At 40.6% G+C, this 19,287-nt stretch overlaps 2 protein-coding genes across 3 annotated transcripts; one reads left to right on the top strand and one right to left on the bottom strand.

The window, feature by feature from the left end:
* Positions 1-6,947: 6,947 nt before the first annotated feature.
* On the top strand, positions 6,948-13,952 carry LOC134032948 (uncharacterized). Its single transcript, XM_062477020.1, has 15 exons — positions 6,948-7,198; positions 7,850-7,969; positions 8,248-8,495; positions 8,579-8,701; positions 8,836-8,970; positions 9,230-9,298; positions 9,626-9,673; positions 9,748-9,867; positions 10,511-10,681; positions 11,064-11,251; positions 11,402-11,721; positions 11,892-12,067; positions 12,134-12,306; positions 12,619-12,833; positions 13,490-13,952. Exons 1-15 carry the CDS (start codon positions 6,994-6,996, stop codon positions 13,756-13,758), a joined length of 2,580 nt encoding a protein of 859 aa, XP_062333004.1. The 5' UTR covers positions 6,948-6,993; the 3' UTR covers positions 13,759-13,952.
* Positions 13,953-14,003: 51 nt separating this feature from the next.
* On the bottom strand, positions 14,004-16,815 carry LOC134032949 (uncharacterized). 2 transcript variants are annotated; one of them, XM_062477022.1, is made up of 4 exons: positions 16,192-16,815; positions 15,717-15,955; positions 15,072-15,208; positions 14,004-14,813 (listed from the first exon to the last, which is right to left on the bottom strand). In XM_062477022.1, the coding sequence occupies exons 1-4, from the start codon at positions 16,457-16,459 to the stop codon at positions 14,153-14,155; spliced, it is 1,305 nt and encodes a 434-aa protein (XP_062333006.1). In that variant the 5' UTR covers positions 16,460-16,815; the 3' UTR covers positions 14,004-14,152. The 2 variants fall into 2 exon arrangements, with proteins under 2 accessions (XP_062333006.1, XP_062333005.1); XM_062477021.1 differs by having other exon boundaries at positions 15,072-15,256; positions 16,192-16,812.
* Positions 16,816-19,287: the final 2,472 nt, after the last annotated feature.

Genomic DNA, 19,287 nt, shown 5'->3' with positions numbered 1-19,287 from the left:
TAGTAACTATTCCAACAAGAGATATCCCGAAACCAATAAGTACTAGTAACTATTGCCAACAAGATATCTAGTTAACATGCAAATTAGCTTTAGAAGATATCTAGTTAACATGCAAATTAGCTTTAGAAGATATCTAGTTAACATGCAAATCGGCTTTAGAAGATATCTAGTTAACATGCAAACTAGCTGCCGAAGACCACACCTCACAGAAGACAGCACCACAGTGGACATATCGACACGAATTTATTACAGAAATGGCACACACGTGTTATTGAACAAATTCCAACAAGGCAACATACGCCACGCACAATTGATTGCCTATTGATTCATTACTGGTGAATTTAAGAAGACTCGAAGGCATTTTATCGATGGAGACATTGGAAGAACGTGTTGTCTTTCAGAACTCGAGCGCTCATCACCACACGCACTCGATGTCTGCACAGCGAAGACGCCTTCTCAGACCCTCGTATGCCATCAGGTAACTTTTGGATTTCGCTTTTAGAATAACATTACTCATACAATGGTAACATGGTTGGCCAAATATACGTTGTATTAGAGATACCCGTAGGTTATATTATTTAAACTAGCTTGCTAGCTGGCGAGCGCTTATGTTATCTACCTAGAATACCAGGACTTAGCGTTAGCTTATACTTATCAAAATGTCTAGCCACTGGGTGACCAAAGGCAGGCAAGGGGAACTCGTATTAATGTTAAATAACCTCATAAAGTGACATTTGAATGCCTTAAGACCTTAACAAAACAATCACCATGGCAATGACTACACAATGGAACTTGCATTTAGCTTAGCTTAGTTCTAACAATAAGGGCCAATAAATGGTTATGGTGTTGCATGACAAGTTATTGGCTATCCAATCAGAATGTACAAAATGTGTGTCATTCAACAGTTTGTGATGGTGCCCTTACCTGTGTTGCAGCTGGCTAGGGCACACTCTCTCACACTTGTGTCCTGGCGCTCCCCACTGTCCTATCTGAGGCAAAGGCTACTATTTGACTGTAGTTCCAAATTTGTGTCCTGTTTTTCATTACTGCAGGTACATGGATGACCTCCGCAAAGCAGGACGACCTGCCACCTCTGCTGCTCACCAGGCTGCTGCGCTGCTATTTGAAAATGGCGTGGGCACAGATTTGGACGTAGAAGCTGGGCAGTGCTCTGTGCCGTCACAGTCAACCAACACAGCATACAAAGTAAACTTGGGTTACACTTCACGTGTGAGGAGTGAAGTGTGGAGAGGGTGGCGGGACTTCCGCTTCTTGGGGGTCCACATACAGGACAGCCCATCCTGGAGTGTGAACCCCTCTGAGCTGCTGAAAAAGTCCCAGCAGAGACTGTACTTCCTGAGAACACTCAGCAGGAATAACATCACACAAAGACTGCTGGGGTCCTTCTACCGAGCCTCCATTGAAAGCATCCTCACATATTGCATATGCATTTGGTATACTAGCTGTACAGTGGCTCAGAGGAAAACGCTCCAGAGGGTCATCAACACCGCTCAAAAGATTGTTGGCTGCCCTCTCCCTGCACTGGAAGACCTACACAGATCCTGTTGTCTCAAAAAATCCCAGAACATCATAAAAGACACTTCACACTCCTGGGGACTCCCTGTTTGAAATGTTGCCTACAGGCAGACGATACAGATCAATCCAGGCAAGGACAAACAGACTAAAACACAGTTTCTATCCAACTGCAATAACCACTGTTAATGTTGCCAAAACATAATGTGCACAATGTTATGTTATGTATTATGCAATGACTGTGTGTGGTTGTTCATGGCACTGTCTTAGGTATATTAATTCTTATTTATTTGAGTAATGTTAGCACTTTAGTAATTTTATCCTTTTTATTGATATTGAGTCAATGAATGATGCACTGACCGGAAAAAGTTAAATTTCGTTGTACCAGTGACAATGACAATAAAGATCTATTCTATTCATTTGTATAGTATGTGATTGTGTTGGGGGCACAGCCTGGCCCAAGGAGAATGCTGTATACTGTAGTTACATGGAGATTTTTGTTAATGGACCCAGTAGTGTTTGTTAGGGGACAATTTATACATGAGATGATCAATAAAACTACCATACTTGAGAAATCCAGAGAACAATATAATCATCAATTCTTGTAACTGGCTGAGCCTAAAATATCATAACAATGGCCATTTGGTCTCATAAACACAAGTCATTGTATTCCACACCTACACTGGTACAACATGATGCTAGTGTGGGGGTCTGTCCGTGCGGAGGAGACACCAGAGAAAGAAGACAATATATCTTAATGATTATTTGTATTTTCCCATGGGACCAGTGGGGTATCATCCCTGTATAATTAATATATCTCATATGTATTTTGTCCAAGAATAACTGGTGGAAGTTGTGGTTCAATGGCAAAATGTACAAGCCAGAAGTATCAGCACTACAACAAGCTGGATGATTATCAATGACATTTTCTGTTTTGAGTACAATTCAATTGAATAGCTATATTTCTTCATGATGTAATATATGAAGGCTAAGAGAATTCATCATGAATTGTGTTGCCGATGATGAACTCAGCAGAACAGACCACACTACTTAAGGCCTTGCGGTCCCTGTCTGTGCAGCTCCCATACCACACTGAGATGCAACCAGTCAGTATGCTCTCTATAGTGCATCTGTAGAAGTTAGTGAGGATGACTGAGTCCATGCTGAACTTCTTCAGTCTCCACAGGAAGAAGAGGCGTTTACAGGCCGCTTTGACCACCTTTGTAAGTGTGAGCAGACCAGGTGAGATCATTGCTGATTGTAAGGATGAGATCTCTGTCTCCAAGCAAGCCGGAAGGAGGCACGACTATTAGAAAAGGGTTGACTCGGTTTTATTAGTAACGACGTTGGATCATGCCATCAGTCCATGACAGAGGGATAGCATGTGAGAGAAACAAGTCTCTCAGAGGTCCATTATATACATGAGCTGGCCCATACAGATATAGTAACCACCAAAACATGCCCTTAAACAGTACACATTTCACAACTTAATGCACAGGAGAAATAGCACACTGGTGATGCGTCATAACTCATTGTTTGTACTTTTCTCAAAGGTTAAACAGAGCACATTCCCTGATCTATATGGGTATTGTCAAAGGCCCACTGCGTGACCTCTTGACCACAGCAAGAGACAACCTCACATATGTATAGAAAATCTTCATATCACTGATGTTCACCCCGAGGAACTTGAAGCAGCTGACCTTCCACTTCGGATCCGTTGATGTGTAGGGTTGCATGCTCTTCTTCCTGCCGCCTCCTATAGTCCACAATCATCTCCTTGGTCTTGCTGATGTTGAGAGAGAGGTTATTGTCCTGACACCATGATTTCAGGTCATCAACCTCCTCTCTGTAGGCTGACACTGTCAGAGATGAGGCCCACGATGGTTGTGTCGTCAGCAAACTTAACAAGGAGGCTGCCGCACAATCGTGAGTGAACAAGGTTAAGCACACAGCCCTGGGGGGTGCCTGTGTTGGTGATCAGTGTGGATGAGGTGCGGTCACCGATTCTCACCACCTGCTTCCCCGTCAAGAAGTTGAAGATCCACTTGCAGAGGGAGGAGCTTAGTCCCAGGTCCACAAACTTGGAGACAAGTCTGGAGGGGATAATGGTGTTGAATGCTTAGCTGTAGTCAATGAACAGCATCCTCACATACGTATTCCCTTTGTCCAGGTGGGAGAGAGCGGTGTGCATTGTCAGAGCGATGGCATCGTCTGTAGACCTGTTGGACCGGTATGCAAACTGCATTGGGTCCAGGGTGGGGGGCAGCGAGGAGCAGAGGAATGATTTGACTAGCCGCTCAAAGCACTTCATGATGAAAGAGGTCAGTGCTATCGGGCAATAGTGGTTCATACATGTGACCTTGGTGTTCTTGGGCACAGGGATAATGGTGGTCATCTTGAAGCGGTGGGGGGTACAGACAGGCTGAGGGAGAGGTGGAAGACGTCACTGAAGACCCCTGCTAGCTGGTCAGCACAACCCAAGGGCCCTACCTGATATACCGCCTGGGCCAGGAGCCTTGCGAGGGTTGATCTGCGCTGCCTCACCTCAGCTGCAGTTAGTGTAGGATAATGTAGGAAATATGTGTTGGGCTGGTTGACCTCTCAGACTGTCTGCCTGAGAGAAATGGACACACTAGTATCATGTTGTACCAGTGTAGGTGTGGAATACAAGGACTTCTGTCTATGAGACCAAATGGCCATTGTTCTGATGTTTTAGGCTCAGCCAGTTGCGAGAATTGATCATTATATTGTTCTGGGGATTTCTCAGGTATGGTAGTTTTCTTGATCATCTCATGTATAAACTGTCCCATAACAAACACTACTGGGTCCATTAATAAAAATCTCCATGTAACTACAGTCTACAGCATTTTCCTTGGGCCAGGCTGTGCCCCCAAACACAATTGCATACTATACAAATGAATAGAATAGATCTTTATTGTCATTGTCACAGGTACAAAGAAATTAAAGTGCTTCCGGTCAGTGGATCATTCATTGACTTAAAAATCAGGATAAAATTACTAAAGTGCTAAAATTACTCAAATAAATATACCTAAGACTGTACCGTAAAGAACCACACACAGTCATTACATGATACATAACATTGTGCACATTATGTTTTGCCAGCAGCAACAGTGGTTATTGCAGTTGGATAGACACTGTTTTAGTATGTTTGTCCTTGCCTTGATTGATCTGTATTGTCTGCCTGAAGGCAACATTTTAAACAGGGAGTGCCCAGGAGTGTGAAGTGTCTTTTATGATGTTCTGGGCATTTTTTGAGACAACAGGATCTGTGTAGGTCTTCCAGTGCAGGGAGAGGGCAGCCAACAATGCTGTTTATGACCCTCTGAGCCACTGTACAGCTGGTATACCAAATGAATATGCAGTATGTGAGGATGCTTTCAATGGAGGCTCGGTAGAAGGACACCAGCAGTCTTTGTGTGATGTTATTCCTCCTGAGTGTTCTCGGGAAGTACAGTCTTTTTCAGCAGCTCAGAGGTGTTCACACTACAGGATGGGCTGTCCTGTAAATGGACCCCCAAGAAGCGGAAGTCCCGCCACCCTCTCCACACTTCACTCCTCACACGTGAAGTGTAACAAGTTTACTTTGTACGCTGTGTTGGTTGACAGTGACGGCACAGAGCACTGCCCAGCTTCTACGTCCAAATCTGTGCCCACGCCATTTTCAAATAGCAGCGCAGCAGCCTGGTGAGCAGCAGAGGTGGCAGGTCGTCCTGCTTTGCGGAGGTCATCCATGTACCTGCAGTAATGAAAAACAGGACACAAATTTGGAACTACAGTCAAATAGTAGCCTTTGCCTCAGATAGGACAGTGGGGAGCGCCATGACACAAGAGTATGAGAGTGTGCCCTAGCCAGCTGCAACACAGGTAAGGGCACCATCACAAACTGTTGAATGACACACATTTTGCATATTCTGATTGGATAGCCAATAACTTGTCATGCAACACCATAACCATTTATTGGCCCCTATTGTTAGAACTAAGCTAAGCTAAATGCAAGTTCCATTGTGTAGTCATTGCCATGGTGATTGTTTTGTTAAGGTCTCAAGGCATAAACATTTCACTTTATGAGATTATTTAACATTAATATGAGTTCCCCTAGCCTGCCTTTGGTCACCCTGTGGCTAGACATTTTGATAAGTATAAACCAAGCCCTGGTACTGTATTCTAGGTAGATAACATTAGCGCTTGCCAGCAAGCAAGCTAGTTTAAGGAATATAACCTACGGGGATCTCTAATACAAGGTATATTTGGCTAACCACCATATTACCATTGTACGAGTAATGTTATTCTAAAAGGGAAATACAAAAGTTACCTGATGGCATACGAGGATCTGAGAAGGCGTCTTCGTTGTGCTCTCTTATTGCCATCGAGTGCGTGGAGAGCTCGGAGTTCTGAAAGACTAGCAACAAGTTCTTCCATCGTCTCCATCGATAAAATGCCTTCGAGTCTTCTCAAATTCACGTCAATAACACGTATGTGCCATTTCTGAAATCGGTTTGCGTCGATATTTTCTCTGTAGTGCTGTCCTCTGTGAGGTGTGGTCTTCAGCAGTTAATTTGCATGTTAACTAGATATCTTCAAAACTAATTAGCATGTTAACTAGATATCTTCTAAAGCTTATTTGCATGTTAACTAGATATCTTCTAAAGCTAATTTGCATGTTAACTAGATATCTTCAAAAACTAATTTGCATGTTAACTAGATATCTTCTAAAGCTAATTTGCATGTTAACTAGATATCTTCAGACGCTAATTTGCATGTTAACCAGATATCTTCTAAAGCTAATTTGCATGTTAACTAGATATCTTGTTGGCAATAGTTACTAGTACTTATTGGTTTCGGGATATCTCTTGTCGGAATAGTTACTAGTAACTAAAGAATAGTTACTAGTATCTATTCCCGTTTTACTAGTAACTATTCATTAGATACTAGTAACTAATCCAATAGTTACTAGTATCTATTCCCGTTTTACTAGTAACAAATTGACCAATTTTACAATTGTATTCTATGGGGCTCTCCTGTACAGATATCTACTATTTGTTTCCAACTAGTATCTATTCCAAAAGGTACTAGTATCTATTCCTGTTTTACTAGTAACTTTTCATTAGATACCAGTACCTATTTTTTAGTTACTAGTAACTAATCCAATAGTTACTAGTATCTATTCCCGTTTTACTAGTAACTTTTCATTAGATACTAGTAACTATTCTTTAGTTACTAGTAACTATTGCCAACAAGATATCTAGTTAACATGCAAATTGGCTTTAGAAGATATCTAGTTAACATGCAAATTAGCTGCTGAAGACCACACCTCACAGAAGACCGCACCATTTTTTTTTTTTTTATTCAGCCAATGAAATCTCCTAGCTCAATTCCCGCGCCTTTCTGGAGCTTGACAATTCACCAGCACAGGCTGATCGCCATATAGCTAATTGAGCTATGGCGGAGACACGTTCACCGACGAACACTAATCAAGACACTAATGAGCAACCAGTTGCAGCTGCAGCAGTGTTTGACCGAGTGTTTAATGCTCTGCAACGTGCTAGGCACGAATTGACGTTGGCTCCATCGGCAGGGACTTCTGGCACCAACATTTTGAGATCAACCAGAAATCTTTTCAGAAGACGTGGAAATCGAGTTCAAGGTTAGTACTGTAGCTAGCTCTATCCAGTTCATTCAGTGGTGGCACAGGCAACTATGTAATTTGGCTAATAATGGCTAACGATAATTACAGAGATCAATTTTTTTACTTTCGTTGTACAATATTCCTACCTAAATGCACAAATATAGCTAGTTATCGATTCTGCCACATTATTTAAACATTTTCCATTGCAGCTTGAAAACCTAATCGGTTGGGGGTGCACATGGTGTTCATCAATGACATAAGCTAGCGTTAGCTCAGCGATTACAAACTTGTTTTAGCCACGGCACATTTTTTTTACATTGGAAAAATCTTGCAGCACACCAACGACCAAAAAGTTTCCAAAATGACACTGTAGCCTATTACAATAACATAATTGGGTGTGCTCAAGGCTTCGGCGAGTAGGCCTACAACCATTGTTCTCTTGCATATGTATTTATTTTCCCACCCCTTAAAAGTTGGTCCCGCTGGCTAAACTGCATACGAGTAAACCAAGATACTTAAAACTCATTTGAGATGCAGATGGGCTCCATGCTGGCTTTAAATTAGGTGTGCTATAATGCCACAACTGGAAGTTTGCTTTGCAAATCGCCTGAAGTATTGAAATTATTCATTCATAAAGTAAATCTCAATCTTATTGAAACTTTGATTTAGGCACATCCTCCAGAAGGGGACGTTCGACTTGGCAGGTGGGCCTCTTTCTGCTCCCAAGACCAGATATCCAGTCTCTGCCATCAACTTCTGCGCGTCAGGCTCTAACAAATAATGGATTAGGTACATCATGCACTGTTATTAGGTAGAAGCAATGAAATGTGTTTGACAAAAATTAATATTAACTTGTATGACATTGGTAATATAATATAATAGAAACTTTTGTAATTTTAAAATGATCAAATGGATAATGCATTTGCAGTTTGTCAATCCTTAAAAAAAGTTAATGTATGTAATCAAACTAGTATTGCAAGCCAATACAGGCATAGTCAATCTAGTGGATGGTTTATCAGTTTTAGAGGATTATGTCTTTTATTCATTTGTTTTCAATATTCTTTTAGGAGTACCAGTGCAGGAGTCAGTGGATGGACAACTGTCCACCATTGAGCTGAATTGGAGTCTGGCAGAATTGAACCACTTTGTTTGTCAGAGATTCCCAATGATTAGCTTGAACCTGGTGGGGTTTGAGCTGGCAAAAGTAGACAAGGGCAAAAAAATCAAAAAGGTCCAAGCCAACTCTGTGAGAGCCCTGAAGAAAGTGATGGGAAAGAGCAGACTCTACATTGTCCCCTGTGCTGAAGTGGGGCAGGTACAGTGCAGTTTCTATTCACTGTATTTGCATCCATGTGTCCAAGTGCATAATTCACAAAATATTCTGATTTGTCTCTTCAGACACAGGATCTACCCATACCACCTGACACCATACATGAAGCACAAGGCAACCCAGCACTTGAGAGGCCTCAAAGTCCAAGAGCAGAAGTCCTCACTGTACCTGTGACAATAAATGATGTAGAGGTAGGTAACTTGCTGTCTTAATTCTTTACTATTGGACTGGATTTCATCCGTGACTATTTATATGAACCTAAGGGGGGTTGGCGGATCAGAGCAAATGCGTAACCACATGTCCTATTTGCTTTTCTGAATTGCAGGGGTACACCTCTGACTCGTCCAGTCATCATCAGAGTCTACATCCGACCAGCACTGAGACTGTAGAAAACCTTGAGAGAGCTCAAAGTCCAGGACTGGTTGTACTGCCTATACCTGGAACACCACATGATGTAGAGGTAACTTGTTCTTTCCTAACTTTACATAGAGGGGTTGGAGGACCTATCCAAATACATTTATCTGCTGTGTCAAGGGTTTTTTCTTTTTTTTCTATGACTCATTGTTGTCTCTATCCTTGACTCTGGTTTGTTGTAGTAATGTGCAACTTGAATTAAAACCCAAGCAATTTCAATTAATTGTTCACCATTGTCATTTAAACAATAGTTATAAAAAAGTGTTATAGCATTTGCTTCCTGGTTTTAATAATTGTTTTAACAGGAGTGGAGGACTGTACGGCAACAACAAGACATTGAATACAATCTGTCATTGAGAGCTGACCAAGAAAAGGTATATTTTTTTGGAACATTTAACTGTAGGTATTTGCCTTTCCCCTCTGCTCTTCTCCTTGTACACCAACGGCTGCACCTCAAGTCCCCAGGGCCTTTTATATTGTGTATATTACCTATATACATAATTTATTCTGCATACCTTTCCCCGTAGTAGTTGGTTTTAGGTTGGCTTTGTACCTTGTTAGTATAGTTAGATTTGTTTAAACTTAACACCACTTATGTATTCCTATACGCATGCACCTTCCTGCCAACATCAATTCCTTGTCTGTGCAAACTTTCATGGTGATTAAAATTTCTGAAGCTGATGGTTTTTATTTGATGACAGGATCAGAGCAGACGAGCTGTCTGCGACTACGAGGAGAGGCGTTTGAAGGTACTATCATCTCCGTAAGTATCTATTCAGTAGAAGGCACATATTCAACCTGTTACAAACTCACTGTCTCTCAGACAATAGATGAGAGACTCATGAGGACAACTGAGGAACCTGCTGGTGGCATACCTCTGAAAGTCAGTTTTCCAGATGGCACAATGAAGATCAGACGGTTCCATACATCTGATCCTATGCAGGTAAACATTGTTGAATGTACAGATGTATAAATGCTTAATTTGCTAAATTTTTGATGTGATTCTTCTGGATTTGTAAAATTTGGAATTTTCCAACCAAAAACCATGACCCATCTGAAGCATGTAGATCTGTAAGGTTTTGCATCTCAAATATGAAAACGGCTTTTCAAAGAAAAGGCTGTGTTTTTACAGAAGGCAAAATCATTCAATTGAGTGCTTAGCATTCCGCACTGAGGTTACCTAATTAAACCTCTGAACACATGATGACATTATGTAATATCATATCAATTTCCTCATCCCTACATAGACATGGTTTGTCCTTGTTGTCTAAATTGACCATCTACTGGTGCCTGCAAGCAGGCCTCATAACTCTAGAAACTAAAAACCTTAACATTTTACTACTTGCCCTCCACTGGTGTGTAAATGAGACTGCGTTACCTGCTACTGACTATACTATAAATATGGTACTATGTTACCCACATTTTGCATATAGTGCAATTGTATTTTTTGGTTTAAACACTATAGTTTTATATATTTAAAATATATAAACACAGCAAGGATGTCAGGTCAAAACGGCAGTCATAAACCTTGATTGTCATTGTACTGATATTTTCCGGCTAGTAAATAAGTACATATTTTATTTCAGGCCTTGTTTGACTTTGTTGGATCACATGCCTCAGCCACTGAGTATTTTTACATCAGAGAAACTACGTCAGGCACCACAGTCATCAACATGGTGTCTGGGACTCTTCTGGACCACAACATCACCTCTCCATTGAACCTCCATGTTCGATGGATGGACATGGAGGAAGTGCAGGTGAATAATATAATACAAGTAGTGGGGTGGGTATTTATCACTTGTGTTTTGGACAGCCTCATTTATGTTTCTGTGAAATAAATTTTAACACAGGATTTGCAATGACTCATGTGTAATGTACCTTTTGGTATTAAAGCAGCAGTTACAACTTCATTCAACACTTGTTTAATGCATTGCATGCTAGACCTCAAAGCTCAATTACCAATTTGAAAGTGTGATTTGGTTAACATTGTTGTGGATAGAACTAAATTAGTTTACCTTTGAATTAAATTTACTTTTTTGAAAGTAAAGATTTACAAAGGTGTTAAGTTTTAGCTCCGAAAACAATGTAATAGATGTAATCTTTTATCTTTGTGTATTTACAACTTATCACTTTCTGAAGACCATTTACCAGCAGCAAAACAGAGTTTCTGCTGAAGTGCCTGATTTGATGGAGGTTGTCCAAAGTGATTTTGGGCCTACACAGTGTGGACCTGCAGAGGAAATCTACATAGATTACCTTGACATCATGCCAGAGACTGAGATGTCAGAGCCAGATGAGATGCAGCTAACGGATAACATCGAAATTCAGTGAGTTGTACATATTTTGTTGTAGCGTTTCCAGTCTATGGTCAGTTGTTTCTAGATGAAAATATAGATTTTGGCATGTGACTTTGAATGCATTTGGGGGGGGGTGGACTTTACTGCATTTTAATATTTACAATATTAAAATGTTTGCAGATGCACAGAAGATTTTGACTGTTCCCCAAAAGAAATTCTTTTGGAACTTGGGAAAAATATTAACTACAACTTGAGCTGCAGATTTAACATCAACCGAAACAATGTACTCGATGGTGCATTTAGAGCATTCAACCGGAAATCATACAATCCATTTAAGAGAATTTCTGTTAAGTTTTCTGATGAAACTGGACATGTTGAGGAAGGAATAGATTTGGGAGGTCCAAGACGAGAGCTTTTAAGTCTACTAATGGAAGACATTGAGCGCTCCCCGATGCTGACAGGTCCAGATGGACAAAAAAACCTTGCTCTTGACTCGATTGGTGAGCCCTTTTGTCTACATTTTCAGTTAACATTTTCATTTCAGTAGCACTGGCAAAAGATGGAATGGTTGCCTTGGAAGTTTTGAATAAAATGAAGTAATCATGGATAATTGGCTATTACATGTAAGACTACTTTGGAGTAATGTTATCATGTCAATTTTACTCTCCAGCTGTCAGAGAAGACAAGTACTATATCATGGGGAAGGCTATATCAGTCAGTATGGTTCATGGGGGGCCATCACCGGGATTCTTTTCTCCCACTTTATTTGATTGCATTGTGAAAGATAACGTCTCACCCACCATCGATGATGTGCACGACCTTGACTTGCGAGCTAAAATCATACAGGTAATTTCAGTTTTTTAAAAAAAATTTTACTTGACCTATTCGTGCTAAAATATCTGATTTTGCCAGGTATCAGAGGCCAAGTCCATGGAGGAGTTGCGTTCAGTTGTGTCCAGTCACAGTGACTACCTGTCTAATGCAGGCTGCCTACGAGCTGTAAAATGTCTGGAGGACAAAGACCTGCTTTTGCAGGACATCCTCCAGTTCCAAGTCGTAAACCGACTCCATGGTCCACTCGAACGGTATAATTGAGCATTGTTTTAAAAGTGCTGTTTGTCGATTTGAGCTCTAACATTGGAACTAGCATTCATTGTAAAGCAACCAGCGTACAAATGCTGTAAATTTTCATTTATCCCATGAAAGATATTTATACGGGATAATGATTCCCTGCACTATGCAGTGCCTGGTTACACAGTAACACAACGTGAAATGTTTAAGTTCTGTTCTTACAGTACACAATTTTAGTTTGCTTTTCAATGCTACATTTGTATAATGTGACAATTCAGGCTTGAGCTCACTCACCTACTGGATCTATCCACTTTTAATTCTTCAAGGTTCAAGGAAGGCCTGAGGACATTAGGATTGTTGGAGGAGGTTGTCAAACAGCCAGAAGCCTTTCGTCCTCTCTTCTGCAGCCCACCACAGACCCTTAGCGCAGATGGTCTCGATCACCTGTTTGTCATCTGTTTTTCCAGTGCAGGAAGTAACAGACGAGTACAGGAAAACATTGCTGTGGGCTTTTGGAGAGACTACCTTCTAGATGCAGAGGGCAAGTAATAGATCAGTTTGCTTTTTATTTAGTTTACCATAATTTTACCAGGCAAGTTGGGCCTGCCCGTGCATAGCTTGAATGTCACACATGATCCAAACCCCGGCCACTGACGAGTTAGACACACTACAGCTCGCTGACGCTTAACTTAATACTCTAGTGCATGATTCTGAACACCACTTAAACCTGCACTATAACTTTTTGAAACCCCCCCCCCCCCCAAATATATATAAACTGTGTAAATGGTAGGACCTAGTATATTGGATCCAGTGGTTGAAAAATACAAATTTGACTGCCGTATTTTCCGGACTATAAGGCACACTTAAAAGCCTTTAATTAAAATAAAAACTGAGCTTTATAATCCAGAGCGCTTTATATATGAAAAAGATCGAAAATGGACCATTCATTGACAGTGCGCCTGAGTGCGAACAATACGGTAATACAAACTATAAACGACAATAAAATGGCTAAATCGACATCAACTTGAAAATAATGCATATTATGGACAAATTAATAATGTGCATTTTCAGAAATTGGTTATTGTCCCAGTATTACCATGTTCAGTAATAACTAGTATAAGGCTGACAGGATCACTTTATGGAAAGTTGCATAGGGCAGCTTGAATTGGCTTCCTTATAACATTTCTTTCTTTACAGAAGGTAACTCCCCCTGCTCGTTGGAGGAAATTCTAATGTTTGTGACTGGATGCAGTGCGCTACCTGCCATTGGCTTGAAGCCGGAACCATCCATCGAGTTCCTGCACACTGACGGTCTTTTACCTGGGGACACTCAACAGAGGGCGAAGTTTCCAACGGCAAACACATGTGTGAACTGCTTGCGTCTACCTTTGCACAAGGATTACACTGCCTTTAAGTACAATATGGACTTTGGTATTTGCAATACACAGGGCTTTGGTCAAGAGTAGGGCTTAGAATGAAATGGTATAAGGAAACTGTCAATAGGCTTTTTGTTTTTTGGTACTGTTCATCTTTAATTCACATTCAAACCAAGTTTTTGTTTCTGAACCTCAAACGTAATTTACAATTGTACAAAAATGTTGTTCAACTAAATGTGACTGAAGGGTTGTACAATAAAAGTGGTCTTTCTGTTACTATAACATCACCTAGATCTATGAATCAAGCACATTGCAAGGCAAATCTAAAAAGAGAGCATAGACATGCATTAGTCATGTGATTCAAGGCAGTCCCCTGGCTGGCTCATTCAACTTATTAGAAATTTCAGTGCAGCATGTTTGATATTTCACTTTCAAGTCCACAATTCCCTCTATAGCCCTCAAAATGTCTTGCTGTTGTTGGTGGTTAAGATTTACATTGAGTTGTTGGACAACTACAGCTGGGAACTGTTCTTCTGTCAGTTCGAAAGTTGTTGATGCCATGTTGTGCCAGAAGGGCCTCTAAACTGTCCTCCCTATATGGGTCATCACCAAATACGTTGTTGATGGGAGTGCTGTCTGCCTCTATGTTGGTCAGCATGCCCTCTGTCCAGATCTGTGAGGGTGTTCGGTTGTTTTCTGTCCTTAGACTGTGCTGATTCCAGGCCTCTCTAAACATGTTCAACCTACGTTGAATTTCTGGTAGATAGGTCAGGTGTAGTGATAACTTGTGGATGTCATTTTCTGGATCTAGTATGGCAGCATCCTCTAGGCTGTAGAATTCATTGTAGAAGTAGTGTAGAACTTGCAGGAACACGTCTCTCCAGAGGCGCTCTATCCTCTGGTTGTGAACAGATTCCCCTGTTATGTGACTACTGCGCTCTACACCCTGGACAATATTCATGAACAATGCTACTTGTGTGTTCTCCCCACCATGATCAGAGCGAACTCTGGATGGGAGTCCATACAGGCATGTTGCCTTCAAGAACTGTGTAAGTACAGTGACAGCTTTGTTGTTTGTATTACAGTTTAGGTATGTTACTAGGCGTGAGTATCCATCTATGGCTCCATGAACAACTAAGCCCCACCTGTAAAGGAAAAACTATTGGTCAACAAAATTAGTACTTCTCAGTTATATACAATACATCTTTAATGGTGCCATTTGTAGAATATGAGAAGAAACAAACTAGTTTCTCTTTCCAGCTGACAATCTTATAAATGCTGAATTTCTGATATTTCTGATAATCAGGGAATACATGTTCTACAGCTTTTGGAAGCTGGTTACTGAAGAAAGTAGTTTGCTTGGTACAACAGTGCATATTTAATTGTCAAATACAACTGAATACCTGATGAGACGCATGTTTCCATCCATATGCCACAGACTGTTGGGATATGGCACATGGTATGTTCTTCTTGCCACGGTAGCACTCCATCTTCGCGCAGCAGCCGCTGGGTCAATATAAGTCAGCATCGCTCTCACTCTCTGTCGTGTTACAAAGAATCCTTCTGCTCGCAGCAATGCCCTCATCATCTGAAACCACAGGCAACTTACACCTTTGGTAAAACATTTTTTTACTAAATTGACGTGTTTTGATAGAAAATTGAATCTTCATTCCCCAAGGTGGCATTAAATATATCAGAAATAATAGTCAAACATAATTAATTATGAATGAGCTAAAAGGAAAATGTCTCTGCAGTTGTATTTACATTAGTAATCATGAATCAGTCATTTACAACAGTGATAGATATTTGCAACATTGGTAAGGTATTGGATATCTATTTTAATCAATTTAATGTCACCTTAGTGAAACTATCTAAAACATTAATAACCCTAGGTGTTCTTAAACATTTGAGCGGTAGTGCATGAACACTGTCTATTTATTAATGCTAACAAAAAGGCCAACAAACTTTCAGAATGAAAACGTGGGCCAGGATGCTAGAAAATGTTACAAAAATACTGATTAGTTATAATACACTTATAACAATGTCACCTCATTTCCAGATCTCGGAAACTGTCTGTGAAGTCTTCTTATATGATCTTCAAGTTCCTCATTGGTTAGGGTTCTTGACCTGGAACTCCTAATTGGTAATCCAAGCGCTCTGGTTTTCTTATATAAAAAAGATGCTGAACATTTCAGCAGCTGTCCCATCCGCTTGACTGTGTAGCCTTGACCCACGAGGAACTGTATTTGCTGCCTTGTTATGGCAATTTTAGGTCTCCCTCGCTGGCCTGAGAACATAAGTTAGAGATACAAGTTGGGCAGAGATGGTCAGGAAACGTTAGCAACTAATGTAGCTAATAAAGACAATACTGTAAAGTCAAGGTAGATAACATCGGCGCTCGACAGCTAGCAAGCTATCTTAAGTAATAACCTACAGGGATCTCTAATACAAGGTATATTTGGCTAACCACCATATTACCATTGTACGAGTAATGTTATTCTAAAAGTGAAATCCAAACGTTACCTGAGGGCATACGAGGGGCTGAAAAGGCGTCTTCGCTGTGCTCTCCTGACATCGCATGTGTGGTGGTGATGAGAGCTCGGAGTTCTTCAAGGCTAGCAACAAGTTCTTGCATTGTCTCCACCGATAAAATACCGTCCAGTCTTCTTAAATTCACAAGTGATGACTCAATCGGCATCAATCGTGCGTGGCTTATGTTAGCTTGTTGGAAAGCTCTTTCTAATGCTCTGCATTTTCGTCCTATTTCTTCAATTACACATAGGTGTGCCATTTCTCAAATTGGTTCGTTGATATTTTCTCTGTGGCGCTGTCTTCTGTGAGGTGTGGTCTTCAGCAGCTAATTTGCATGTTAACTAGATATCTTCAGAAGCTAATTTGCATGTTAACTAGATATCTTCTAAAGCTAATTTGCATGTTAACTAGATATCTTTAGAAGCTCATTTGCATGTTAACTAGATATCTTCTCAAGCTAATTTGCATGTTAACTAGATATCTTGTTGGCAATAGTTACTAGTACTTATTGGTTTCGGGATATGTCGGAATAGTTACTAGTAACTAAAAAATAGGTACTAGTATCTAATGAAAACTTACTAGTAAAACGGGAATAGATACTAGTAACTATTGGATTAGTTACTAGTAACTAAAGAATAGTTACTAGTATCTAATGAAAGTTACTAGTAAAACGGGAATAGATACTAGTAACTATTGGATTAGTTACTAGTAACTAAAGAATAGTTACTAGTATCTAATGAAAGTTACTAGTAAAACGGGAATAGATACTAGTAACTATTGGATTAGTTACTAGTAACTAAAGAATAAGTACTAGTAACTTTAAAATAGTGACTAGTAAGTTTGTAGAAATAAATGTTAAAACGGCCTGCCATACCGGAGGGAAACATTGCAGTGAGAAACCGTTTGATTGGAAACATTTTTACTTCTTCTTCACCATACAGCAGACGCTATAGACAAGAGCATTTATTACCGTTGGTAAATCTAATTTCACAACCAGCAATGTTATCAACAGAAGTTTGAAGGCCTACAACTGTTTTTACCCACGTGTTGACTTAGTGGCTTGTTAATGCTTTTTTTGCATCAATGTTTAAATTGTTTCATTTTGGTAAGGGAAATCTAATTGCAAACAGGAAAGTGTATCATATCTGTATCGTATTTGTGAGAGGGACATTTTGAACAGGTAGGCCTTCAAATCTCTGGAAAGCCTGTCAGGGAGGTTGAGACCACACCTTAATGCTTTGACTATACCCAGGATTAGTGAGAGGCTAAGATGGGCGTCTTGTGTCTGAGGGGAGGGGCAGCCACCCCCTGAAAGCATGACCTTAAGGTCCAGTAGTTGGAATCTGCTATAGCAGTTTTCCTATAATTGAAAATACCCCCTCTCCAGTCTTTTGAATTTGTCCAAAGATGGTAGAGCTTCAAGTGTATATACTTTTGGTGTTTATTCCATAGCAAAGGTGAAGAACAAATGAAAACAACAATTTTATTCTGGAGACCTCAAGGGTTAACCAATCCTGAGGCCTAGTGTTATGAGATGTCTAAATGTCAACAAGGAAGGAGCTTTTGAAATTCAGATGTAGTTAAACAAAAGAGTCAATCATGAAGCATTAATCAAATCTGACAACAATGGTCTTGGGTGGGTGACCCCGTGTTAGTGAGGTGAATCTGGACCTGCAGAACTGGCCATACCACAAATCCTTGGTGATCAGAATGCCCGGGTATGAACCCCTGATACTGCTTTTTGCACAACAACAAAATTGGATACGAGACCAAAGCCAGGCAGGATTGGAGGACTGGCGCCGAGAGAGCGTGTCGTAGTGTGTGCGAAACGGAGTTCTCAACTCACAGCTGTTGCCTGTCTCCATGGGAACCTGGGGCAGATGGTGTCCAAATGGCGGTGTCAACACCAGTCATGCTGGTCCTCATGCTGCCATGTCACGCAGAACATACTGCAGACTGCTGTGTCTCATCTGTCCACAGTCTCATGAAGTGGCTCATGGAAAGTGAGCCTTCATTAAGCGAGTCACATTCTACAATCATAAATATCAACATTGTTGTAGGAAGCATGGAGGGTCAATGTAATAAAAAATACAATTTGAATGTACGAATGCAATAGTTTCAGATAAAATTGCTACATTCAGTCAACTAATTTTTAGAATCAGGTGTGCTAAATTGTAGCTCCCGTGAAACAGTTGAGTAACTCTGCTCTATATTACTGGATTCTGTCCCACTATGCCTGTGTATATACGTGGCATGTTCTGTTGTGTAATGTTAGGACATTGCCAAGACTGTTGGTAAAAGGGCAATTTATTTTGCCTGTGTGGAGAGAAGTACAAACACGTGAGCCCTGGTGCACGCTGCACTCTGCAGCTTCTCACCGCTGAGAAGCAGGGAAGACGGAACAGTGAATGAGCACACACACACCACAAGATGGAACAAACCCAACTATCGACATGTTTTTACTTCTTACGTAATCCAGTATGAAAAAGTGTTTACACGTAAAATACAGCAAGAACCATGCAGCTGTAAGGAACAGGCCGGCAGTATTATTATAATTATAAATGTCTCTGCACACACACACTTCAGATACAACCCTGTACAGAATCTAGTGGAACAACATAACTGACAAGATTACTCATGTGGGTGTAGTTGAACATAGTGTTCCAAGTAATCTATTATTTAATTAAGTGATTCCCTCTCTAATTTAACTTTATGTAGTAGATTGTGACTTTATGAAAAACAGAATTATGAAAGCACCATGGCCATGACCTTAAAAACGAAATGACTTCTGATTGTGACTGTGTAAAGGGATGAATTTTGTACTACCAAAACTGTGGGCTTCCTAGCCCAGAACTCTGATTGTAACAGGGTGCAGGCTCTTTGTTAGCTGTGCAGCAACATCTACCCGCAATCGTTAGGAACCACATTCTCACAATGAAGGAATATTGCTATAGCAAAGAGCAAATGTTGTCTTTCTGGTCTGATAAAGCTCAACACTCGCTTGGTGAGGAGAAGAGGAGTTGTCCCCAACCAGAGGCGTGGCCACTAGTAGGCCTGGGTAGGCACAGGCCAACCCAATTTGATCTA

Source organism: Osmerus eperlanus, chromosome 13 (assembly GCF_963692335.1).
Source record: "Osmerus eperlanus chromosome 13, fOsmEpe2.1, whole genome shotgun sequence".
NCBI classification, from domain to species: Eukaryota; Metazoa; Chordata; class Actinopteri; order Osmeriformes; family Osmeridae; genus Osmerus; species Osmerus eperlanus.
Note: the sequence above shows the minus strand (reverse complement) of the source record. Positions and strands in the feature narration are given on the sequence as shown.

What these genes read in the sequence shown, in the direction of transcription:
- LOC134032949 (XM_062477021.1), bottom strand. Translation starts at nt 16,459, where the DNA reads ATGGCACACCTATGTGTAATTGAAGAAATAGGACGAAAATGCAGAGCA. An exon ending in AGCCCCTCGTATGCCCTCAG is followed by an intron (nt 15,956 to 16,191) that starts GTAACGTTTGGA and finishes TTATGTTCTCAG; the next exon opens with GCCAGCGAGGGAGACCTAAA. An exon ending in TTCCGAGATCTGGAAATGAG is followed by an intron (nt 15,257 to 15,716) that starts GTGACATTGTTA and finishes CTGTGGTTTCAG; the next exon opens with ATGATGAGGGCATTGCTGCG.
- LOC134032948 (XM_062477020.1), top strand. Translation starts at nt 6,994, where the DNA reads ATGGCGGAGACACGTTCACCGACGAACACTAATCAAGACACTAATGAG. An exon ending in ACGAGGAGAGGCGTTTGAAG is followed by an intron (nt 9,674 to 9,747) that starts GTACTATCATCT and finishes ACTGTCTCTCAG; the next exon opens with ACAATAGATGAGAGACTCAT. An exon ending in CCTTGCTCTTGACTCGATTG is followed by an intron (nt 11,722 to 11,891) that starts GTGAGCCCTTTT and finishes TTTACTCTCCAG; the next exon opens with CTGTCAGAGAAGACAAGTAC.